This window comes from Pan troglodytes, chromosome 9 (genome assembly GCF_028858775.2).
Source record: "Pan troglodytes isolate AG18354 chromosome 9, NHGRI_mPanTro3-v2.0_pri, whole genome shotgun sequence".
NCBI lineage: Eukaryota > Metazoa > Chordata > Mammalia > Primates > Hominidae > Pan > Pan troglodytes.
This window is the reverse complement of record NC_072407.2, coordinates 113,961,300-113,987,723: the sequence shown is the minus strand read 5'-3', so window position 1 is coordinate 113,987,723 and position 26,424 is coordinate 113,961,300. Positions and strand designations below refer to the sequence as shown.

Sequence of the window (26,424 nt, the reverse complement as noted above, 5' to 3'; positions counted from 1 at the left end):
TCTGGATCCTAGACCCTTATCAGACAATATGATTTGCAAATATTTTCTCCTATTCTGTAGGTTGTCTACTTACTTTCTCGATAGTGTTCTTTTATACACAAAAGTTTTTAATTTTGATGAAGTCCAATTTTATCTTTTATTTATTTTATTTTATTATTATTATTTTTGAGACGAAGTCTCCCTCTGTAGCCCAGGCTGGAGTGCAGTGGCGCAATCTCAGCTAGCTGCAACCTCCACCTCCCAGGTTCAAGTGATTCTTGTGCCTCAGCCCCCGAGTAGCTGGGATTACAGACTCCTGCCACCACCCCCAGCTAATTTTTGTATTTTTAGTAGAGACAGGGTTTCGCCATGTTGGCCAGGCTTGTTTCGAACTCCTGACCTCAGGTGATCCGCCTGCTTCAGCCTCCCAAAGTGCTGGGATTACAGGCATGAACCTGGCCTATTTATTTTTTTGAGATGAAGTTTCACTCTATCACCCAGGCTGGAGCAGCTCACCGCAACTTCTGCCTCCCGGTTTCAAGTGATTCTCCTGCCTCAGCCTCCCGAGTAGCTGGGATTACAGGTGCCCACTATCACGCCCACCTAATTTTTGTATTTTTAGCAGAGACAGGGTTTCACCATGTTGGCCAGGCTGGTCTCAAACTCCCAACCTCAGGTGATACACCCACATCAGCCTCCCAAAGTGCTGGGATTACAGGCATAAGGCACTGTGCCCAGCCCAATTTTATCTTTTTTCTTTTGTTGCTCATGCTTTTGATGTCCTAAGAATCCACTGCCAAATCCAAGGTCATGAATATTTTTCTCTATGTTTTCTTCTAAGAACTTTATAGCTTTAAGCTCTTACATTTAAGTCACTGATCTATAGTCTGAGTTAACTTTTGTATATGGTGTGAAGTAGGGGGTCCCATTTCATGGAAATATCCAGTTGTCCCAAGCACCATTGGTTGAAAAGAACATTCTCTGGTTATATGGGTTTTTATCTGAACTCTCAATTTGATTTCACTAATCTACTGTTTTATTTTAAATCTGAAATAATTATTGTTTTCCCTTAAGAGTAAATGGCAAGAAAGGAAGTGGGTTCAGAAAGTACATTACTCTTTCAGGAAATTTAATTATATTGAAAGAGAAAGGGCACAGCCAGAGGGGAATGAGAAACATTTGCCTTGCATCTCTCATATGCTCCACAGTACACTAGATGATTTCTATATATTTCATTTAATGCTCAAATTCTTCAATATTACTTTGGTTCCATAAAAAAGGAAACTAAGATTCAGTGACATTAACATTCTTGCCCATGGTCACACACTGTGCTGAATGGTGCAGCCCAAATTGTACCCTAGATCTGTTTGATTGTATATTCTGTATTTTTCCCTCTCTATTGTTTTGTGTCCAGTTTTGGACATGACTTTACAGTGCCTTGGGACCTACAGAGAGAGATATCTAGTTTACATTTAAAAATATAGTACTAGGCCGGGCGTGGTGGCTCACGCCTGTAATCCTAGCACTTTGGGAGGCCGGGGCGGGTGGATTGCCTGAGCTCAAGAGTTCAAGACCAGCCTGGGCAACACAGTGAAACCCTGTCTCTACTAAAATACAAAAAATTAGCCGGGCGTGGTGGCGGGCGCCTGTAATCAGGAGGCTGAGGCAGGAGAATCACTTGAACCCTGGAGGCAGAGCTTGCAGTGAGTCGAGATCACGCCATTGCACTCCAGCCTGGGCAACAGAGCGAGACTCTGTCTCAAAATAAATAAAAATAAAAATAAAAAATAGTACTGAAGCTCAGAAAATAACTGAGATTTGAGATAAAACATAAAAATTATCGGCACACAAGTGTAGTTAAAGCCAGGGGAGTGGAAGAGGTCACCTGATGCCGAAGACAATATGAAAAGGCTTAGGTTTAGGCTTCAATTGGATGGAATCCCAGGACACATCAACATTCAAGAATTAGAGCAGAATAAAAGGAGATTCAAGAGGGACTAGAAGGAAAACTCAGGTATTTACTTCACTACCTGCAAGTGCCAAGTCTAACCTCTTCATCTCTATATCTCCAGCATCTAACATTGATGGTGAATAATGGATGCTTAGTAAATATGTTAAATGAATATCTGAATGACACTGAAACTGAAGAAGAAGAAAGTTTCCAGGAGACTTTTAGAGAATAGTAAATGCTTTTGAAAAGACAATGAAAGATAAGGTTTAAAAAGTAACCACTTGATTAGGCGACAAGAAAGTCAACAGAGACCCAACAAGAAGAACACTAAGCAAAGTAACAGATAAAAGACTGTAGTGGGCTGAGTAGTGAACAGGAAGTGAGGAAGAAAAGAGAGCAAATATAGACTCTTCTTTTAAGAATTCTGATGTAGAGGAGTAAGAGAAATAAGTCAGTAGCTAGAGAGCTGGCAGAAGTTACACAGATTTTTGTATTTTCAGATAAGAGATATTTCAGCTTATTTGTGAATACAGTTATCACTGGAAGCATTAGATTAACATCTTAGTTTTCAAGCAGCTATAGATTTATTTGTAGTACTTTAAATAAATACTATATATGCACAAAGTAATTTTTCGGGGGGAAATTTATTATACTTAAAAAAGAAATTTCTAAGTATTTACACCTATTTATATTGGCAGTTTACACTAATCTGAAGAAATCAATGAATAAAATAATAATAAAAATCCTCTACAAACAATAGAAATGACTATTTTGAAACACTGCTAGAAAAGGAAACTGAAACTAATTCTGGTAATAAAATAATTCATTGCCAACATGGCGAAACCCCATTTCTACTAAAAATACAAAAATTAGCCAGGCGTGGTAGTGCACATCCGTAATCCCAGCTACTGGGGAGCCTGAGGCAGAAGAATTGCTTGAACCCGGGAGGCAGAGGTTGCAGTGAACAGAGATCGCGCCACTGCACTCCAGCCTGGGCAACAAGAGTGAAACTCCATCCCCCGCCGCTAAAGAAAAAAAATTTGTTTCATTCCCAGCATAGATAACCTCATCCAAGAGGAAAAGATATCTGGGATCAGAGGTTTGAAATGCTATTTTATTTACTCTACAAAAAAATTTTACATTTCATATTTTTGCAAGTATTTTCAGATTTTTACTTTAGGTTTCTTAATGTGCTTTTAAAAATTTATATGTAACATACAAAACTGTTTCTAGTCAGCTTTTTACTATTTGGTTTTTATAAATTATTAGATACCTTTTGATTAGGCCTGATTAAAAGATAAGAAAACATGAACATTACTAAGCCACAAAAGGCAAAATACAAACTAAAATAGAAATTACCAGGCAGGGTAGCTTTCCAACAAGTTTGAACAAATGGGAAAAAATATAGAGTGGGCACAGAGCAGGTTAAAATACACTTCCTAGCCATGGCCATTAGATGGTGCAAACATTTTGCAGGACTTAAACTAAACGCCTTAAGCACTCAAAGTTTTTATTTTATTTTGAGATGGAGTCTTACTCTGTCGCCCACGCTGGAGTGCAATGGCGCAATCTGGGTTCACCACAACCTCCACCTCCTGGGTTCAAGTGATTCTCTTGCCTCAGCCTCATGAGTAGCTGGGATTACAGGCGTGTGCCACCACACCTGGCTAATTTTTGTATTTTTAATAGAGATGGGGTTCACCATGTTGGCCAGGCTGGTCTTGAACTCCTGACCTCAGGTGATCCACCCACCTCAGCCTCCCAAAGTGCTGGGATTACAGGCGTGAGCCACCGCGCCCCGCCTGAGCACTCAAAGTTTTAAGAATATCTCCAAAGAAATTAAACGCCTTGCTTCAAGGAAGAAGTGGAATTTTTTTTTGTGCTGTTTGGGAGTGTAGAAAAATTTACGTATGTATGTGTTTTTGTTGTTTTATATTTGGCTTTTTCAGCATAAATCTTTTGAGCTTCTGTGTTCTTCAAAGATATTTTAGCCTCTCTGAGTCAACAGCATCCTGCCTGCACGTGGCTAAATGGCACTGGGGGTGGTGATGGCATATGTCTTCATAGTCTTAGAACTAACTCAATTGCAGTATTGCTACAGAAACAAAATAGTACAAAAGTGAAGTACTACAAGAAAAATTACATCCCCAAAATGTAGTGTGAAAAATACTAAATTTCTGGTCTAATATGCTAGGAGTCCCTACTGAGCAAAAATGGGTACTTACTTGAGTTAGGGGGCCAGGACTCCCGGTATTCACTACCTACTTGAGTTCTGGGTGACTTGACCCGAACCTGGGGAGCCACACAAAAATCACAGGAGTTATGATCAATGGGAGACCTTAACCAAGAAATTTAAATCATAAAAGTGTGCTTAAAATACTACATACTTTTCTACCATCTCTTCCACAACATATAAAATCTAATATATTTATCCTAACAATAATAATATATATGAAAGGCTTTCTGGTTTCCAATGCATTTTCCCTATATTTTCTCATCCAAGGCCAAGCTCAATCAGGGGTAGGTGGGAGGGGAAGAAGCGTAAAGGGAGACCCTGTGGGGTCAAGAGCCACAATCCTTACACAGCTACAGTTGCTGGGAGCAAGTATGACCATGAACTTCTTCTCTGGATTGTCATACCATGATGAATAGTCAGTTCCACTGAGAGAAAAAACAATAGAGAAAAACAACTCTAACCTTTAACAGGATCTTGTATCTCTTCACACTGCCTTCATCTCAATTAAAATTCTTAAAACCCAGCTTTCTCAGGAGCTTGCCTAAGAGAGATACCACAGCAAGAGGGTTACCTTTCTTTCTTGTTTCTTCTGCGTCTCCATAACATGCAGGCGCTCCATGAGGCTAGAAATGCCCTGCTCCAAGCTGTCAATAGTGTGGTGCTGAGGATCGTGGCCACTGAAGCTGTTGCGCAGGCTGCGGAGAGCATCTCGAACAAGCTGCAGGTCGCTGGTCTGTGGGCAAAAATAAGGTGTTGCTGGCATGGCATGGTGCCACTTCCCAACCACTGGGCTTAAAAGGATATAGGAGAGAAGTTTCCAGAAGATTTTTCCCCCACAGAAGCAGGCCTATGGTTTGCCCACTAATTCTTAATTTTGGATAGCAAGTGCCTCACATCTTTACACACTCCACAGATCCAGGAATTAGGGAACTGGAATATCAAAGGCCTCATCCACTGGCCATGGCTTTGGCACTCTTCTGGTTTCAGTGAGAAGTGGCAGGACTCCATCAAAACTCCAGGTACCTACCCCTCTGTTGCTGATTGAAGCAGCTCCTTTTCCTGCCGTTGGAAGGAGAAAACCATTGCTTTGAGAGTTGTGACTGTTGTAGTTGGTCGCCTACAGCAGCATGAAGAAATGTTGCTTGTTAAAGGGAGAATTGTAAACCAGATGTGCTATCTTATTTTTCTTCTTTACATTTATCACTTCCTGATGAAGTATATAATTGTCTGTTTAATGGCTCTCTTTATTAAAATGTATCTTTCTTAAGTATAGATTTTTTTTCCCCTTTTGGTCACTGCTGTATGCCCAGCACTTGACACTTAGTACGCATTGTTGGATGTGAATGAAGGAAATGCTAACCTCCACCTGGAGGCCCCAACCTAGCCTCTGCCACAGCACTGGAGAGCCTCAGAATGCTGCTCCAGCACTGCCTGGCTTTGCTTCAGTAATTTAAAAATAATGGTGAATATATATATATACACACACACATATATATATATTCATACATATATATACACATACATATACATACATACATACATATACATAATATACACATACATACATATACATATATACATACATATACATATACACACATATACATATATATGTATGTTTATATATGTGTATGTGTGTGTATATATATGTGTATATGTGTGTGTATATATATGTGTGAGTGTATATATATGTATGTATGAATATATATATATATGTATGTTTTGTTTTGTTTTGTTTTGTTTTTTGATCTGTCACCCAGGCTGGAGTGCAGTGGCATGATCTCAGCTCATGGCAACCTCTACCCACCGGGTTCAAGCTATTCTCCTGCCTCAGCCTCCTGAGTAGCTGGGACTACAGGCATCCACCACCACGCCTGGCTAATTTTTGTAATTTTTAGTAGAGACGAGGTTTCACCACATTGGCCAGGCTGGTCTCAAACTCCTGACCTCAAGTTAGCCACCTGCCTTGGCCTCCCAAAGTGCTAGGATTACAGATGTGAGCCACTGTGCCAGGCCATGGTGAATATTTTTTGAGCCTGACTCTATGCCAAGTGGCTCCAACAGAACTGTGTTTAGTTATTTATGTGGATTATCTCATATATTCTTCATAATGACAGACTGAATCACTATTATTTCCATTTTCCAAATAAGCCCTATTTCTAAGGCTCAGAAGATAAGCAACTGAAGGCCACAGAATGTAGGAGTGATAAAGGTGGAACGTGAAACCAGATTTTCTTATTCTGGAACCTGCACTTTTAACTAGCTCATCATAGAGCCTCCTAACAAACAAGCCTGTGGCCTTGGTTCAGCTCTGAGTCAGAAACACAATCTCCCTGTTTGCTTCATAAATGTGGGAGGGAGAACACGGGGTCTAGGTTACCTCATCTGCCTCTCTTTTCATACAGTGAGCCAAGAGGACATCTTTGTGTTCTAGCTCTCGCTCTAGATCCACCTGCAAAACAGACACTAAATCAGAAAAGGATTTCTTTGGGCCAAAGAGGCAGGAAGGTCAGTGGCTGAATATGTTCTGACCTGGTGGTAACTGACATCAGAGAGTTTCCGGAGTGCTTCTTCTAACTTGGCCTGGTGCTGCTGAAGAAGGCGATCCTTCTGCCCCAGCTCTTTCTGCAATAAAGATAGAGCTTTCAGATGAGCGGCAAAACCAGGGACACTGAAAAGTTCACCCTCTGCAGTGTAACTTCCACTCAAGTAAAGTAGAGCCTCAGGAAAAAAAGTCCTTTCCTCAAAATATACCAGGAAGACTTTACACACCATAATAATCTTACATAGTGCATTCAGAGAAGGACTGTGTGGTAGATAGAGCTCCCTCTCCCCTCTCCCCTCTCCCCTCCCCACTCCCCCCTCCCCTCTCCCCTCTCCCCTCCCCCCTCCCCCCTCTCCCCTCTCCCCTCTCCCCTCTTTCCACGGTCTCCCTCTGATGCCGAGCCGAAGCTGGACGGTACTGCTGCCATCTCAGCTCACTGCAACCTCCCTGCCCGATTCTCCTGCCTCAGCCTGCCGAGTGCCTGCGATTGCAGGCGTGCGCCGCCACGCCTGACTGGTTTTCGTATTTTTTTGGTGGAGATGGGGTTTCGATGTGTCGGCTGGGCTGGTCTCCAGCTCCTAACCGCGAGTGATCCGCCAGCCTCGGCCTCCCGAGGTGCCGGGATTGCAGACGGAGTCTCGTTAACTCAGTGCTCAATGGCGCCCAGGCTGGAGTGCAGTGGCGTGATCTCGGCTCGCTACAACCACCTCCCAGCCGCCTGCCTTGGCCTCCCTAAGTGCCGAGATTGCAGCCTCTGCCTGGCAGCCACCCCGTCTGGGAAGTGAGGAGCGTCTCCGCCTGACTGCCCATCGTCTGGGATGTGAGGAGCCCCTCTGCCTGGCTGCCCAGTCTGGAAAGTGAGGAGCGTCTCTGCCCAGCCGCCATCCCATCTAGGAAGTGAGGAGCGCCTCTTCCCGGCCGCCATCACATCTGGGAAGTGAGGAGCGTCTCTGCCCGGCCGCCCATCGTCTGAGATGTGGGGAGCACCTCTGCCCTGCCGCCCCGTCCGGGATGTGAGGAGTGTCTCTGCCCGGCCGCCCTGTCTGAGAAGTGAGGAGACCCTCTGCCTGGCAACCGCCCCGTCTGAGAAGTGAGGAGCCCCTCCGCCCGGCAGCCACCCCGTCTGAGAAGTGAGGAGCGTCCTCCCTTCTCGTCTGGGAGGGAGGTGGGGGGGTCAGCCCCCCGCCCGGCCAGCCGCCCCGTCCGGGAGGGAGGTGGGGGGTCAGCCCCCCGCCCGGCCAGCTGCCCCGTCCGGGAGGGAGGTGGGGGGGTCAGCCCCCCGCCCGGCCAGCCGCCCCGTCCGGGAGGGAGGTGGGGGGATCAGCCCCCCGCCCGGCCAGCCGCCCTGTCCGGGAGGTGAGGGGCGCCTCTGCCCGGCCGCCCCTACCGGGAAGTGAGGAGCCCCTCTGCCCGGCCAGCCGCCCCCTCCGGGAGGGAGGTGGGGGGTCAGCCCCCCGCCAGGCCAGCCGCCCCGTCGGGGAAGTGAGGGGCACCTCTGCCCGGCCGCCCCTACTGGGAAGTGAGGAGCCCCTCTGCCCGGCCAGCCGCCCTGTCCGGGAGGGAGGTGGGGGGTCAGCCCCCCGCCCGGCCAGCCGCCCCGTCCGGGAGGGAGGTGGGGGGGGGGTCAGCCCCCCGCCCGGCCAGCCGCCCCGTCCGGGAGGTGAGGGGCGCCTCTGCCCGGCCACCCCTACTGGGAAGTGAGGAGCTCCTCTGCCCGGCCACCACCCCATCTGGGAGGTGTACTCAACAGCTCATTGAGAACGGGCCATGAAGACAATGGCGGTTTTGTGGAATAGAAAGGGGGGAAAGGTGGGGAAAAGATTGAGAAATCGGATGGTTGCTGTGTCTGTGTAGAAAGAGGTAGACATGGGAGACTTTTCATTTTGTTCTGTACTAAGAAAAATTCTTCTGCCTTGGGATCCTGTTGATCTGTGACCTTACCCCCAACCCTGTGCTCTCTGAAACATGTGCTGTATCCACTCAGGGTTGAATGGATTAAGGGAGGTGCAAGATGTGCTTTGTTAAACAGATGCTTGAAGGCAGCATGTTCGTTAAGAGTCATCACCACTCCTTAATCTCAAGTACCCAGGGACACAAACACTGCGGAAGGCCGCAGGGTCCTCTGCCTAGGAAAACCAGAGAACTTTGTTCACTTGTTTATCTGCTGACCTTCCCTCCACTATTGTCCTGTGACCCTGCCAAATCCCCCTCTGCGAGAAACACCCAAGAATGATCAATAAAAAAGAAAAAAAAAAAACAAAAAAAAAACAAAAACAAAAAAAAATAATCTTCCATAGTGCAAAGGATTCTTCAAGAGTAATGAAGAAGGGAACTGGCATTTGTAGGAGGACCACCATGAGCCATTCATACTAGTCAGAGATAAAGGTTAAGACTAGAACTGAAGTTTCTAGACCCCTAGTCCTGTACTCCCTCTCCTAGCTGTGCCATCTATTCTTCAGAGCTAGTGCATCAGGGGACACAGAAAAATGCTTCCTTCTAAAAAGTAAGGATAAAAAAAAAATCAAAAAGGATGAAAATAGAATACTTAAGTGCTTTTTGAGCAACAATAACGGGCTGTTCATGAAAGGTCAGTGGAAGTTATTTCCAAACTGATATTCATTCTTACTTTATATTCTCCCAAGAGCCGGTTCCTCTCATCTAGCTTCCTCTGCAGATCCACCTGCAAGAATAAGAAAGAATTCATGGCACGCAGGTACTGCCTGCTAACCCTCAAGGAAACCAGCTACTTAGTAACCATAGTTAATGTTGGCAGTTACAGTATGCAGCACAGAGGGGATATGATGGTAAAAATACACAGCTGCTCTCCACATTTTTAGTGAAGTAATTAGACTGTAGAACCACAATTTTGCCTCTGTATCTCAGTGTCCTCAAAGTTGAAGAGGAGATCAAGGACCTTCCTGCCCAGTATGATGTGGGCTTTCACCTAGGAACAGAGATGAGTCTAATGGGGAATAAAAATAACTGCAGACACTTAAGGCAGGCATCCCAGAAGCAAGATAAGAGATTAGGATGGCCAATCTAATAGTTCTTCGTGCAGTAGCCTGTTCTGCTAATGGGGCTCACTGAGGTCAAGGCTCATTGATTTAACTCACATTCTGGTTGTGCAGCTCATCTTTGTCCATATTTGCCCTCAGTAGCTCTTGTTTGAGCTGAAGAACAGATGTGTCCTGCTGAGTCAATCTCTGCTGCAAGGCATCCTAGGGGAAAAAGCATACTAATTATTGTTGTCTCAGTTCATCAATCAGCCAGTTATTATTACAAATTACTAAAGCCTTTAATGTGTTTCCAGCATTCGTTATGGCAGACTGGAAGACAAATGGGGTAAAGGGTCTTGCCACGAGTTGCTGAGGAGGGGTTTTTCTGTCCCCCTCTAGGAAACTAGCATCCAGAGCAAAATCCTATCCACTGTTCTATGAAACTTACTGAAGCCTGATTTTTTTTCTCTGCTTACTATTTGTCCCCACCCTCAATCCTGACAGCATGGTGTATTCGAGAGAGAATGACTGGACTTTGGGATCAGATAGACATAGATTCAAATTATAAACCTACCACTTACTACTTTTGTGATGTTAGCCTTGGACAATGCACTCTACTTTCTCCCACCTGGGCTTTCTCATCTATATCTTGGGCATATAAATACTCAATCTAGATTAGCTGTTTTTCCTTCTACCTCTCTGCCCAGTCCCCATTTCCTGGAGAGATGGGCCCTATTCATGCCCGCCACTCTGTTGTTAAAGAATCCCTGAAATCACTCCCTTGGTGGCTTCCAGAGCCTTGCTGCTATCCTGCTTCCAATGGCTTCCAATGCCTAGTCTGGACCAGGATTAGAATTATATTTCCACTGAGCATAACTGTTCTTTGATTCATGATCCCTCTTCCCAATTTCCTAGGATCTTAATAGCATTAGGCTTTCTTTGTCTCAGCTTGAACCCTCTTGGTTCCTATCAAGCCTAACAAAAGGTGAGCTGGATATCCTTGCTTATAAGGACAGTTATGACATATTCCATCAACCATGGTGACTTCAAATGGAACTAATGGACTAGGGCTGCATTCTAATATATTTGTCCTGACTTTTCTCTCTTTACAGACTGCAAAGAAAGGGTACAGACTCTGAAGAATGTGGGAGCCCATTCTTAATTATACACTCTGCCATGACAGTACATGGTAAAGGAAGTCTAAGATGCCCTTGGCATCAGTAGTTCAAAGGACTATTTCCCAAAATGTGCTCCATGGGACATTAATGTGCCACATGATGTTACATGGGAGAAAAGACACTTCTGTGGTTATTAATTCTAAATCATTTTTAGGCCAACCTCTTTATGACAGACCTTTTCAGATCCTTTACATGTTATTATTCACAGTGAGTCTTCAAGACTGCAGAGCATTTCTCAAACTTATCTGACCATGGAACACATTTGTTTTTTAAAGTGTTTCAAAAGTACTAAGCCTACGGAATATACTTTGGAAAATGTTGCTGAGTGAATAGTCTAGCCCATGAACGGATGTGCAAGGAAGAGGGGAAAAGCAGCCACTTAAAAGCATCCTCTTCTACTTCTAGGTATTATACTCCCATTTGGGTGAAATAACATATATTCAGGCTGGGCATGGTGGCTCACACCTGTAATCCCAGCACTTTTGGAGGCCAAGGCAGGCGGATCACGAGGTCAGGAGTTCGAGACCAGCCTGGCCAACATGGTGAAACCCCGTCTCTACCAAAAACACAAAAATTAGCTGGGCGTGGTGGCACACGCCTGTAATCCTAGCTACTCGGGAGGCTGAGTCAGGAGAATTGCTTGAACTCGGGAGGTGGAGGTTGCAGTGAGCTGAGATCATACCATTGCACTCCAGCTCTGGGCGACAGAGCAAGACTCCATATCAGAAAAAACAAAACAACACAAAAAAACCATATATTCAAGGCTGTTAGATCATTGTTTATATTAGCAAAAGACTAGAAATTATCATGTATAATAAATTATTTAGCATATATATATGTATGTATACAGTGGAATACAATGGAATACTATGCAGCCATAAAAAAGACCTAGGAAAGTCTTTATGTACTACTGACATAGAATGAGCTCGAAGATATACTACTAAGTGAAAAAAAGCAAGGTGTCAAGTTTTATTTCTAGTATACTACCATTTGGGTAAAACTGTGGGGGAAAGCGATATAGACACAAATGTGCTGATAACTGTTAAGATGCCTCTAGGAGGTCGGGCATGGTGGCTCACACCTGTAATCCCAGCACTTAGAGAGGCCGAGGCGGGTGGATCACCTGAGGTCAGGAGTTCAAGACCAGCCTGGCCAACATGCTAAAACCCAGTCTCTACTCAAAATACAAAAATTAGCTGGGTGTGATGGTGCGCACCTGTAATCCCAGCTACTCGGGAGGCTGAGGCAGGAGAATTGCTTGAACCCAGGAGGCGGAGATTGCAGTAAGCCAAGATCGCGCCACTGCACTCCAGCTTGGGCGACAGAGTGAGACTCCGTGTCAAGATTAAAAAAAAAAAAGGCCGGGCACGGTGGCTCACGCCTGTAATCCCAGCACTTTGGGAGGCCAAGGCGGGCAGATCACAAGGTCAGGAGATGGAGACCATCCTGGCTAACATGGTGAAACCCCGTCTCTACTAAAAAAATACAAAAAATTAGCCGGGCGTGGTGGCGGGCGCCTGTAGACCCAGCTACTTGGGAGGCTGAGGCAGGAGAATGGCGTGAACCCAGGAGGCAGAGCTTGCAGTGAGCCAAGATTGCGCCACTGCACTCCAGCCTGGGCAACAGAGCGAGACTCCGTTTCAAAAAAAAAAAAAAAGATGCCTCTAGGAAAGAGAACTAGATGACTGATGGGACAGGGCTGGCAGGCAGACTCTTCATGGTTTATCTTTTTATACCTTTAAAATGATTTGAATGTTAGTTAACTATTCAAAAACAAAGTAAATAACAATTTCTTTAAAGGACATTCCTTTTTTTTTTTTTTTTTTTTTGAGACGGAGTCTCACCCTGTCACCTAGGCTGGAGTGCAATGGCATGATCTCAGCTCACTGCAATCTCTGCCTCCTGGGTTCAAGCGATTCTCCTGCCTCAGCCTCCCAAGTAGCTGGAATTACAGGTGCCTGCCACCACGCCCGACTAATTTTTTGTATTTTTAGTAGAGATGGGGTTTCACCATGTTGGCCAGGCTGGTCTCGAACTCCTGACCTCGTGATCCGCCCGCCTCGGCCTCCCAAAGTGCTGGGATTACAGGCGTGAGCCACCGCGCCCGGCCCTAGAGGACAATCTTTCACACTGAAGAGGATTCTTTTACATATAGAGACAATCAGGGTGGAACAGATGGAAATGGTAGCAACATGAATCATAACTACTAGAAATAAGCCTCAGCAAAACAAAGGTATATTCCTCGACATGTCTCACTTCCCTCCCACAAAGCCCTTTCTTTACCAATAGCACAGAGCTATTAAAGGTCCACAGAAAATTCCAACTCTCACCACTCACCAACAGACTACTTTACATTGCAGAGACTTTATTTAAAGAATTAAATGTCTTCTTTTTTACCTTTATCCCCTGTAAGTTTCTGGCTTCTTGTTTACATTTCAGCAGTTCCTTCTGCAAACCAAATATAGTTAGATCAGATGGTGACATCTGGGTTGCTTCAGAATGCATTACCTCATTCTGTCGGCAAGAGGACAAAACCCAGTTGATCATTCCGTGAAAAATTAACCCTCTACTAAGGCAGAAAACAGCTCTGGTTCAGTGAGCAGTACAGGCTGATCCACAGAAACAAGAAGAGAACCATTCCGTTCTTCCCTGTTGGCACCCAGGCTTAACTGCTCAGGTAGAGAAGAGTTGCCAAGAAAGAAGATACCCCATAATTCCCATAGGCTCTCATTTCTATATTTAGCAATCTTCACCAACAGGAAAACCTAATTATAATAATCTAAATCCTTCTCACTGAATATATGATCATATCTAAATATGCCTACCCCCAATGTCATTAAATAATTATCCCTATTTTTAATGTTTAGCAAAGGGTTGGAGTGTTTCTGATCCAAGAGGGTATTGTTCTTTGTGGGCCAAACAAAAACACATTTAGCCTAATAATGAAATACTGAGTAATTAACATTCCCTTACAATAGATAAAATATATGTATACGATTGTCACTAGGAAATAGATTTTAGAAGGGGAACAACCATAACCCAGACCCCAATCTCTTCTCTTCCTATTGTATCACATCAAGATTTTGCAATTAACATATCTAAAATGGGGATCTGTAACTTGGACTCCACAGATGGGCTCAAAAGTTGCTCTATTAGGCTGGGCATAGTGGTTCATGCCTATAATCCCAGCACTTTGGGAGGCCAAGATGGGAGAATCACTTGGGTCCAGGAGTTTAACACCAGCCTAGGCAACAAGGCGAGAGCAATCTATACAAAAAACACAAAAATTAGCCAGGTATGGTGGTGTGTTCCTGAAGCCCCAGCTACTTGGGAGGCTGAGGTGGGAGGATCGCTTGAGACTGGGAGGTCGAAGCTGCAGTTAGCCATGATCGTGCCATGGCACTCAGCCTGGGTGACAGAGTGAGACTCTGTCTCAAAAAACAAACAAACAAAACAAAACAAATAAATAAAAGTTGCTCTATTAAAAATGCATGTCGGCCAGGCACAGTGGCTCATGCTGTAATCCCAGCACTTTGGGAGGCCAAGGCAGGCGGACCATGAGGTCAGCCGTTCAAGACAAGCCTGGCCAACATAGTGAAACCCCATCTCTACTAAAAATACAAAAATTAGCCAGGTATGGTGGCGGGCGCCTGTAGTCCCAGCTACTTGGGAGGCTGAGGCAGGAGAATCGCTTGAACCCAGGAGGCAGAGGTTGCAGTGAGCTGAGGCTGCACCATTGCACTCCGGCCTGGGTGACAGAGCCAAACTCTGTCTCAAAAAAAAAAAAAAAACAAAATTCATGTCTATGAGTATGAGTGCAAACATACATGCATACTTCTAGGGAGAGGGTTAATGTCTTTACTCATAGACTTATGACCAAAAGAAAAGCTAGGAATCACTGACCTAAAAGAATTCTGAGAAGTATTTATAAAAAAAGACTGTACTGGTATTAGATACATTTTTTTCTTTTAATTAAAGAATAAAAACCATGAAATAATGCAAACATATAGAATGGTACAACCAATAATGACACCGAAATTCTATTACCTACCACCAGGATTAAAAAGCTATTACCTTCCTGACATATTTGGGATGTATCTCTCTCTTTCAAGTAAAGACATAATACAGATACAGGAAAGATTCCAATTCTGAAATCCCTTTCCCTCTTGAAGTTGTGTAATATTCCCATAATGGTGTTTTTTTTTTTGAGATGGAGTCTCACTTTGTTGCCCAGGCTGGGGTGTAGTGGCACGATCTCTGCTCACTGCAACCTCCTCCTCCCAGGTTCAAGCAATTCTCCTGCCTCAGCCTCCCGAGTAGCTGGGACTACAGACGTGTGCCAGTACATCCAGCTAATTTTTTGTATTTTTGGTAGAGACGGGGTTTCACCATGTTAGCCAGGATGGTCTCGATCTCCTGACCTTGTGATCTGCCCGCCTCAGCCTCTCAAAGTGCTGGGATTACAGGCGTGAGCCACCGTGCCTGGCCCCCATAATGTTTTTAAGGGGTAAAATGTACATGTCTTGACATACCTTTAAGTCCTGATTCTCCTCCATACTCTGATCCAGACGACTTTGGATTATAATCTGAATATAAGACAAACAGAGATGGCTAAGCACCTATGCTGTGAAGTACAGAGCCACTCATTCAACAAATATTTATTGAGCACTACTAGATGCCAGCTCTGTACTGTGGATACAAAGAACAGGAAACAGTTCCTGCTCTCTGATGTAAGTATATGCATCAAGTAGCAAGTAGATCTATATGGATAAAGCTTAGAATAAGTATGGGTGGGCCAGGCGTGGTGGCTCACATCTGTAATCCCAGCACTTTGGGAGGCCGAGGCAGGCAGATCACTTGAGGTCAGGTGTTAGAGACCAGCCTGGCCAACATGGTGAAACCCATCTCTACTAAAAACACAAAAATTAGCCAGGTGTGGTGGTGCACACCTGTAATCCCAGCTACTCGGGAGGCTGAGGCAGGAGAATCACTTGAACCCGGGAGGCAGAGGTTGCAGTGAGCCAAGATCGTGCCACTGCACTCCAGCCTGGGCAACAGAGCAAGACTCTGTCTCAAAAAAAAAAAAAAAAAAAGAATAAGTATGGGGTGGGGGTTGGGTGCAGGGGAGGGGGTGGGGTAAAGGGAAGAAGAAATGGCAAGAGATGAATTTGGAGAGAAATATCAGGGCGAGATCAAGAAAGGCCAGTGAGGGCAATGGGTAATCAATGAAAAGTTGTATGCAGAAGGGTTACAAAATGAAGTTTGTCTTTAAGGCAAATCATTCTTGCTGTTTTACAAAAACTTAATTAGAGGAAGACAGGAGAGGAATCAGGAAAACCAGTGAGAAGGCTGTTAGAATACTGGATGGAGGCTTGATTTTCAAGTGGCTGTGAGAATGGAGAAAACTGGATAAAGAAATTAGAAATGTAAACTGGTAAAACTTGGTGACTGACTGGATGTAGAGGGAAGTATGTAGAGGGAAAGGATTCAAGGACAATATTCAGATTTCTGTTTGGCGCATTTTGGTATCCAAAACAGATATCCAAAAGGACAAGTAGCTTTGGTGGTTGGGCAGAGGACAGAAACACTTTAATTTAGGACTCACTGAAATTGAGATGCTTATGGGACTTACAAGTGGAGATAATAAGTAGGCAGTTGCATATTGCATACATAAATCTAGAAATCCATAGCAAGAGCTGAGCTGGAAATAAATACATGAGAAGCAAGAGGGAAGTGAGTGAAGAACTGGAGGCAGATACTACCGCCCAGGTGAATGTTTAAGACACATGAGGGCCTAGACTGGAATGCTGAGGAACACCAACATTAAAGGCACAAGCAGAAAACGAGAAGCTTCAAAGAGACCTTGAATGTAAACTCCATAAGGGTCGGGTCTTAGATCTGTTTTGTTACTACCATATCTCCAGCATGTTGAAATAGGGTCTGGCATATAGTCAGCACTCAATAAATATTTGTTTATTAAATGAATGAAGAAGGAAACAATGGTCAAAAATGTAGGAGGAAAACCAGAACTGGTCAAGGAAGACAGCATTTCAAGAAGGCATGAACAGCCGTGTCAAATGCTAAATACAAGTAAAATACATACAGATTTAGTGTCCAATCACAAAAGATGGAGCTCACCAGTTGTTCCTCGGGATTGACACCTGGTTCACAGAGGGCCAAGGGCCTCTCCTGTTCATCTTCAGGTAAGGATCCGTTGAGCAGTAAGGCCTGAATAACCACAAAGGCAGAAAGAAACTTAACTCTCCTTCAGATGACTTAGTCCAGAGTTGAACTTGGTAAGCTCACCCCAAGTTAAAATCACAACTCAGCCTCCTCAAGAAATTTCGTTGGTAATTTTTGCTCCTTAGATACTTCCCATTGCTCACCCTGGGACTAGTTCCTTTCATTAGGTCCATGCTCTGGCTCTTTCAGCTCTCTGGACACCTGACTGCTCTGCTTCAAGGTGCCTTGGCCCCAGAAGAAAATCTAAAAACAAACCTTTTTTTCAAAAGAGACACAACACATTTCAAACTGGAGCTGCTCAAACTCAATTTTACCAGGGAGAAAATGATCTAAAAGCAGTGTAGAATCATCATGGCTTAGAAATGAGTATTATAATGAATTATTTGGAATATATTTGGAGCACTCACTTGGGTTTGTTTGATTTTTGTTTGTTTTACTGATTCTGCATTTTTACTCCCTAAAGCAACCTCTATAGAACAAGAAGGAAAACACATTTGCAGAGAGATGTCCTCATTCATTTCAGCTCCTGACCCAGGTGGTTTTCATTAGAATATACGTAGGTGGAATAGGGAGGCAGATTTACCATGAAGCTAAGAAAGCTCCAGCTGTAGGCCCCCCGCATGCATTGCCTCTCCCAAGGTCCTATACCTAATTATTATTGTTATTATTATAATATTTGGAGACAGAGCCTCACTTTGTCACCCAGGTTGGAGTGCGGTGGCCCGATTTTGGCTCACTGCAATCCAGGGTTCAAGCAATTCTCATGTCTCAGCCTCCAAGTAGCTGGGATTAGAGGCATGCGCCACCACACCCGGCTAATTTTTGTATTTTTAGTAAAGACAAGGGTTTTGCCATATTGCCCAGGCTGGTCTCAAACCTGTGAGTTCAAGCAATCCACCCGCCTCAGCCTCCCAAAGTGCTGGGGTTACAGGTGTGGCCCACCATGCGTGGCCTATACCTAATTATTATATTCATAATTTTGTAATCTTATTCTTTAAGAAGCCCCCCTGCACACACACAAATTATATATGTGAGGACTCACAAAACATGGATCTGTCCCTGCAGGTGAGTATCTATCAGGTCAGTGAAAGACTGAAAAATGTGACCCCATTTTATAATAAAATTTGAGTAAGTCAAATGAATTTGGCTATCTCACCAGTCATGGCAACAGGTGCAGACATATATAAGAAGCCAGGGCCGTGGGGAGCTAAGGGCGTTCAACATTATGGAAATATCAACTATAACAGCAAACTGTTCAAAGGGTTCTAACTAAGGAATACTAATAAGTCAGAAATCTTGGATGTGGCTTAGCATGCAACTTGTTAATCACTAAAAAGAGTTAAGAAGCCCAGTGGATGCTGTGAGCCCTTTTGTATTCTACAATGGAACCAAATTCTCATTGTGATCATGTGCCTGTGAATTAAAACTCTTCTGTTTGCAGGGAATATTAAGATGCTGACTTTCTGCCTGTCATTTCTCTTCTTTTTCTGTCTAATCTGCCATCGAATTTCTCCCAGACTAAGAAAACGCAAACAAACTTTGAGCCAAACTGATGAATATCCATGTTCATATAATGCAAATTATCCTGGGAACAACCTGGTTGGGTATAATCTCAAAGTTCTCCATGACATACTTCCTATGCAAGTAAAACACACACAAAAACATTCCATTAAGGTATTCGTTAATGGAGTGGCAGAAAAGAGATCTAAAAGGCCTCATAAGCCAGCCATTTTAAAAATACAGAGCAAATGAAGGAAAACCAACAACTTTCTTTGGGAATGTTTACGCAGGCAACATTCCTCCCACACTTCTCAGTTCCTGGGGCATACGTTATGCAAATTGCTTTGCCACAGCACCAATCTCCTTTTTTCTTTAGGAATCTTTTGTGTCCCCACCCTGTTGCAGGCTAGCTGGGAGCACGCCCTCCACCGCCTGCCGGCTGCCAGAGCCACACACATAATGTGGGCTTTGTTTACGTATCCATAAATATTTGACAATTCAGAAGCACTGCAGTTCCCAGCACAAACAGAAAGGAATATTCCTAGGCAATTTCAGGGTCATCAGCACACTATAAGGACTCCCCCAAACAGAGACAGACACACAAAGACAAGAATGAGGGGGTCACTCAGGGTGGGAACTATGTCAAGTGGGTCAGTCAGTCTGGGGTAGATTTGCCGAGCTGGCACTACAGGTGTAGGAAAAACTGAAGGGCTTTGTTGCTCAAAGTAAACCTCTTCTACCTGACCATCATGCCTTGGCATCCATTTGCACATGTATTAGGAGTGAGCTAAATCCCTTAGCTAAATTCAAATGGAAACCTGGCAGCATTACTGGCTCTTACACTCTTCCTGCTAGAGAATTCCTAGAAGAAAATCCCAGACTATTCACAGTGCCATTCTTTGGTGGAAGCTGCAATTGCAAGTCTGCAGCCACATACAGGGTAGAAGCCCACCTATGTAGCACAGAGTCAACAATAAGGACTTGATAAGGGTCAGTAATGGCTCCTGGGCTTGCTGAAATCTTAAGCACTGTGCTATGAACGGTAGCCCACAAAGTCCATTTAAAGTATTCAAATATAAGGAATTTTCTGCTCTTTCTGTGCTATTCCCTATATCTAAACTCCTCATTCAGTTCTGACCTCCTAGAAAACTAAAATCAGTTTATTTTCCATTGATAATACTGACTTAATAATCAATTGGTATAACAAGGGCAAACTACAAGGGAGAGAGCTACCTGTAGTCCTGATATCATTTTCTTTGCTTCCTCCATTTCTTTTTCTAAATATTCTTGTTGTTCCAACAGCTGTTCTTCCCATGAGGTCTCCAGATAGGTTCCAGGGCTCCCTGGCCGCCAGTCTCGAGATAATGGAGAATCTGTCCCCTCTACAAAATGAAAAGAGGGAGTACAGTTCATGTTGAAGAAAACTGATTTCCAGCAGACAGCGTTCACAGGGTGGCGTTCACAGGTTCAGGTCACCTGCGTTCTGAACCTGTTCTCATAGCACAGACTGGACTCTCCACCAGGTGGGGTTGTGAGGCCTAAAGAATTGGCTGTGAGCTCAGGCCTCAGGCTCATTTGGTGCTAGAACAATCTATCCTCTTTTAAAACACTTAGGAAGTAGTAAGATTCCCTCCACGGGAGCCTTGGTATGCGCCACACAGACTTCACCCTTAATTCTTAGAACTGGCATTCCAAGAGCCTGACTTTGCCAGGTACAAAAAGAGGAGCTGTCAGATGCAATGAAAACAAAATCTTACTGGTTACTCTGAAGCTTTAGAGGGGAGACTTCAATTCAATATTCCTTTCAGCACTCACTCATAAGTGGACCACTTTCATGTAGAATACTGTGTGAGTCACACAGCAAACAAACCAATAAAAACATACCTGTACAAACTGTTTAATATCACTTTTATTTTCCTAGCTTTAAGGTCTCTTTGCTCTGGTTTCCTTGTCTATTTTATACTACCTAATTGTATGTACAGCCATTTAAAATGCATTCTAGAATTCAGAAAGGCATAAACTCTTTCAGTGAGTTTCTTCATTCATGAGACGAATATAATAACCCCTCTGGGTTGCTGCAAAGATTAAATGAGGTAACTTATGTGCAGGGCCTGCTGGTGCCTGGCCCAGAGCGGCACTCAGTAAATGCTCTCCCTCTCTCTCTAAGGCCTCAGGAGTTTTGACTCAGTAACATGACTGACTCTTTGGTACTAATGCCAGGGTTAGATGGGGAGCAGAATACAGAAGAATTCAATTCCAGTTTTTCTTCTGAGGGCCTCTGTTTCATTACAACTCATGTGGGTAAATACAATTCTAAGTCTTGCACTTTGCTTCTTGCATGTTTTTCTCTCTATGTAAGAAAAAATAAAGAGCAACTGAGACAGAGTATGGAAGTCTAAACAAAGGGAAATCTTTGTGGTCCTTTCTGTAACTTCATACCAAGCCTGATATAGACCTGCTCTCTATTCTCTGTGCCCTCACAGACACCTCAGCTCATACAATGCATTTCTGGTCCCAATTTAAGTTATGTAAGTCCTGCAATTATTTGTATAAGATAGGAATAATAAAAGTGTTTACTTGAGTAAGGCTTTTGAGTGCCCCAAAGTCATTTCCTAATTCATAGGCAGCCAGCTGAGAAAGGGCCTATCTATGCTGCTGCAAGATTTTTGACAGCTAGGATATCAGAAATGACATTCTGCAAGAGGATAACCGCATTAATTGGCTCAAAGTCATTAGAGCCCTCTAGTGCTGACCCTGCACGCACAGACCATGGAGATGGGGAAGGCCAGGGAGCTTATTGGTGATGGGGACCTCTAAATTCTTCAAGCTGACTGTTCCTTGAACCAGCCCAGGCAGGCGTAGAGATAGTACCTGTTCTGTTCTCTATTCCTTCAGAGGGAATAATCACAAAATCTGCCTTCTCTTCTGACTGGGTTATGATGGACTCGCTCTTTGCACTGTGGATTGGACTGGGTGAAGTCAGGCTGTGATTGAAGAAAAAGGAAGAAAAACGATTATTATGAAGAGTTGTTCAGAAAGCAGCTTTCATAATTTATTCCTGAGAACAGGAACATGTTCTTATTCATCTTACTCCTCCATGGGTAACACAGTACTTGGCCCACAGAAAATAAAATATTTATTTAATGATTAACTTTTTGAATGAATGAAATTAATATTGAATAAAGGAATGACCTAGTCCTACAAAGTCTCTCCCACAACAAGGATGCCTTTAAGCCTAATTCATTGAGAAGAGATTCACCAAAATGATGGGTAATCTAGCATTCAAAGAACTCCAAGTTTTGCTTTGTTTTACCTCCCACCACCTCCTCCATCACCATCCCTGGGCCCACGTTCAAAGACTGATGCCAGTCTGTGTCTAGTAGCTTTTGGAGATAGAAGGAAATTTTATTTCCAAAACACTGATCTCTCACAGATACAGGCAATACCAGCCAAGTTATCATGGCAGATCAGCTCTGAGCTGATCACAAAGGAGAGTACAGGGTGGGGGTGGTTCAAGGGGAAAAGTTGCTGGAGGGCGTACATTGCCAGGCTGGGCAGAGGAGCAGTTATATATCAGTAATTGAGCTAGAGCATGACAAGGGGAAGATAATATGTCAAAAGGGGAAAGACCTGCTAGGAATAGTGGAGTAAGGGTTTACTTGATTTATTCCTATCAAAGAGTTATTTATATTTCTGACACAATACTTTCAAATTGTCCTCAGAATCTTCTCAACAATTCTTAAGATTTTGTTTTGTTTTATTTTTTTGAGACAGGGTCTCACTCTGTTGCCCAGGTTGGAGTGCAGTGGCTCCATCATAACTCATGGCAGCCTCAAGCTCATGGGCTTGAGCAAATCTCCTGCCTCAGCCTCCTGAGCAGCTAGGACTACAGGTGCATATGATGCCGAGCTAATTTTTTAATCATTTTGTAGAACAAGTTCTCCCCGTGTTACCCAGGCTGGTCTCAAACTCCTGGGCTCAAGTGATCCTCTCTCCTCAGCCTCTGTACTTGGGATTACAGGCATGGGCCACCGTACCTGGCCCTTAAGTTCTGATATAACTACTAGCCTTGGAAGGAACTATGCAGATTTTTCAGGGAAGTGGAATTTTAAATCTCCAAAAAAACAGCAAATCTACAAGACAAGATGGGAATGTGAGGCTGGTGCTTCCATGTGACAGGGAAAAGGAGTCTCGAGCCATCTCTCTTTGCACTGCACTTTGAGAACATCAGCACTGAAAGAATCTCAGGGGCTGAGGGGTCTCCGGGCCCAGCCCCCTCTCAGGAATTCTTTCCAAATCTATCACCCAGACAACAGTGAAAGTGGCTAGGATTCACTGACCCACTTAATGTGCCCCTGAAGTCTCCCAGGCGAATCCTCACAACCACGATCAGGAGTTAACATTTTGTCCTCCTAGAATCCAGTAAAAAACAAGAGCCAGGCATGGTGGAGGTAGCCAGGCACTTCAAAAGCAGTGAGGCAGCCTGAGGACTAGTGTCTCATCCTCCTCACTGTCCGTATTTTAGGGGCTTTGCTGGGAATGACCTCAACTAGAAATACATTCTCTTCCTTCTTAGAACCACAGAAAACATTTTAAAGCTTTTAAATTGAAATATCAAATTAAAGAAAGTTGCTTAACCATATCTATAGATCTATAACCAAACAGGCAGGAGGGGTAGGGAGTGGCAAGAAGTGATATTCCGAAATAGCAATTGCTTTCTAGAACTTTCTTATTCATCTTTCACCGCTTAGGCAATCTTGACTTCCAGGCCAACATGAATTAGCTGCTTGAAAAGCTCTCATCCAAGTGTACTATGTCATTCACAAGGAGAATAGATTTGTGCCTGCTCAGGCCTCAGCATTTACCTTCTTACAGAAATGGGAATCCAAGTGTAGAAAGCGGCCTGCAAGAGCTGCTCATCTTTGAGAAACAAGAAAACACTTTCTCATCTGACAAGGTGCTATGGATGACATGTTCCATCCTCTGACTTTGCTGGACCACAGTTGGTACGTGTGAGACAAAATCGGGGAGGAGGGTGCAGTGTGAACCTAGGATGCTAGAAAACTGCTTTCCTAAAAGCACAGACGCATGCTCAGCTCCTTCTCCTTCCTAAGAGTTATCTCCCATATAAGGGCAGAAGGAGGCGGATGTCTGGATATCCATCCCCGCTGGGGGAGTGGCAGAGCAGCCAAAGGAAAACAACATTTCTCTTTCTTGAATTGAGGCTGCCAATGTGAGGCCACCGAGAGGTGAGACCATGAAACTCGATGGCCAAGTGGAGAGATAAAGGACCTCAGGCAGGAAACTCCTGAGGCACATGTCAGAGCAGGCACCCTGCTGCCTCCCTAAAGAAGTACCTCATGTACAAGGAATATGCATTATATCCTCTGCCCCAGGTCAGAAAAAAATATTTTAATGCTAATTAATTATGTATATGACAGGCTCCTCCCTGATTAGCTTAAAAGTCCTATTTTATAAACAATCCCCTACTTAGCATCATAATCCTCTCTGAGGTCAGAGAATGACTGATCAGGTCTGGCTGATACATTTCTTAATTCCCACAGGTCTAATAGCTCTTCTATCTTAATTTATCAGACAAGCAATCCTGCAGCAAAGATACTTCCCAATCCCACTCAAATTAATTTTTTTAAACGGGTAATAGGCAATAAGGAAGAGTTCTATATCCTCATGAAGTGCCCTCCCCCACCAAAGACCCTGGCAGGCGCAAGGGCTACTCCTCTCCCCCCCCCCCCCCCCATGCTGGCTCCACTTCCTACGCCCACCGTATTTTATAGTGATAACCCCTGGTCAGCAGCCGGTCCTCCCAACATAATGCTCCCACCACCCCGCCTGTCTCTGGCCAACAGCATCTTCCAGCCCTGCCCCTGTTCCCACCCAGGCCCCCCACTTCCAAAGCCAGAGTGGCTTCAGCTCACCATTTGACTTGCGTCCCTCCCATGGTCCCCCTCCTGTCTCGGGCTTCAGCAAGCCTGCGTCCCCGGGTGAAGTGGGAGGCTGAGAGTCACATCGCTCCCAAATTCAGGCATGTCTCCCCGCGCTGGGGCTGGAAAACGCCTCCACGGGAAGGCCAGCTAGCAAAGCTACTGGCCCGGCTCGCGGGAGAAAGTGGGAACGGCGGCGGCGGCGTCTCGGCCCCAGCGACTGGGATGCTCCAGGCTCTGAAGCGCGCAGTCCCGGCCGCTCAGACTGTGCAGCAGCCCGGCCCCGGCGGAAGCTGCCTCCCCTCGCAGGCTGCCGGCCCCTGGCCGCTGCATCTTGGCCTCCGCGGACGCACGGTGCCGGGCATCCCCCCTGGCGGGGGCATCTCAACCCATCTCCCACTGGGAGGGAGGCTCCCGGCGGCGCAGGCTGCGCCTCGAGTCCCCAGCGGCGATCCCACTCCGTGCCACCTTCCGGATCCCTCCCCGCCCCACCCTCTGCTCCCTCCCTGGGCTGTCACACGCGGCGAGGCAGCCGGGTCCGACCCAAGCCAGCTCCGCTGGCCAACCGACCGCTCTGGACGGAGGTTGAGGGTGCGGGCCAGGGGCGGGGCTGGGCGGGGTGGAGGTGGGGGTGGGGACGTCGACGAGGGGTTGGGGGATGCGAGGAGAGGAGATTGGGAGCCTCAGGATAGGCAGGGGAAGAGCTGCGTATCGGCAGAATCACGAGGAGGGCTCTAGTGGTCTGAGTGCTGGGGAGCCCCGCACCAAAAACCTTGCCTTCTCCACTCTGAGCCCTCCCTTTGTGGACGAGGGGTCGGTCGGACAGGTCAGGCCCGCATGGGGCTCTGGCCGCTCCTCGTGGTGGAGACTCTGACGCTCCCCAGGAAAATTCGCCGAGCACCTATCCCCTCCCACCTTCCCCTCTGGCGTTTCGTGTGTTCTTTTTAACCAACTAAGGATCATTTTGCTTGGCTACAATGTGAGGCTGGTATGCGGTTTTCGGAGCAACAGGCTGGCAGGGCTTCCCCAGGGCGTCTCCGGAGGAGCAGTGGCAGGGAATGAGACACCCAGGGGCTATCCTTCCTTCTGAGCCACTCCCGTCCTAAGCAAGCCACATCTGGGGGCTCCTGGGCTCTTCATGGGTCACAGAGCCACTAAGTGGGCTCCCTGGGGGCGAGGGCTCAGAATGTGCGGGAACCTGCTGGGTTCCAGATAGCCACAAGAAGCCCTCTCCTTCCCCAGGGGCTCACTGAGGAAAAGGCAGCTACTAACCCAGCATGCCAAAGAGCTGGATGAGGGGTCAGCATTAGAAGAAAATGTCAAAATCCAGTAGTGAAAAACAGGGTAAAGCAAACAATTCTCCTCTGGCCCCTCTCCTAGAAAACTGTCACCATTAGCTCACTGCAGCCTGATAGCCGGTGGGCCCCTCATTCACACATTCACAGTCTCACAGCCCTCCCCTCAGTCCTCCTGCCTTGGAGGAGAAAGCAGGTGCCCTCAGGAAGAAATCCACTCTTCCTCCTACCACCAACTCTAGCAGGCACTATCAGGCTCAGAAGAGTGAAAGGCCTGCAGAAGTGCAGGAAGCAATACAACAAAACATCCTGTAATTCCGCTCCAGGTGATAACCTAAGCAGCAAGCAAGGAAGAAATGATTTAGATTCTCATTAAAAGCACACCTGCTGCTTAATGGGTGCAGGGCTTCCTTTTGGGGTGATGAAGATGTCTTCTGAGTGGATAGAGGTGATGGTCGCACCACATTATGAAGATACTAAATGCCACTGAATTGTACACTTTATAATGTTTAATGGTTAATTTTATGTTATGTGAATTTTATAAGTAAGAAAGAGCACA

The 26,424-nt window shown here is 45.2% G+C and overlaps 1 protein-coding gene across 7 annotated transcripts in view; it reads right to left on the bottom strand.

The window, feature by feature from the left end:
- DIXDC1 (DIX domain containing 1) overlaps window positions 1-26,424 on the bottom strand; it is a 97,527-nt gene that overhangs the window by 22,192 nt on the left and 48,911 nt on the right. For 5 of the 7 annotated variants that reach the window (XM_009424149.5, XM_024347405.3, XM_001144981.6 and 2 more), the window contains 12 exons: window positions 21,500-21,612; window positions 19,862-20,010; window positions 17,024-17,113; window positions 15,418-15,471; window positions 13,283-13,333; window positions 9,825-9,929; window positions 9,338-9,391; window positions 6,699-6,791; window positions 6,547-6,618; window positions 5,194-5,283; window positions 4,738-4,899; window positions 4,156-4,222 (listed from right to left, as the gene is read on the bottom strand). In XM_009424149.5, the coding sequence (XP_009422424.2) occupies window positions 4,156-4,222; window positions 4,738-4,899; window positions 5,194-5,283; window positions 6,547-6,618; window positions 6,699-6,791; window positions 9,338-9,391; window positions 9,825-9,929; window positions 13,283-13,333; window positions 15,418-15,471; window positions 17,024-17,113; window positions 19,862-20,010; window positions 21,500-21,612 (1,100 nt within the window). Of the gene's footprint in view, window positions 1-743; window positions 1,491-3,732; window positions 4,223-4,737; window positions 4,900-5,193; window positions 5,284-6,546; window positions 6,619-6,698; window positions 6,792-9,337; window positions 9,392-9,824; window positions 9,930-13,282; window positions 13,334-15,417; window positions 15,472-17,023; window positions 17,114-19,861; window positions 20,011-21,499; window positions 21,613-24,564; window positions 25,190-26,424 lie in introns of those variants that run through there. The other 2 variants (XM_001145139.7, XR_010147307.1) reach the window with 2 other exon arrangements.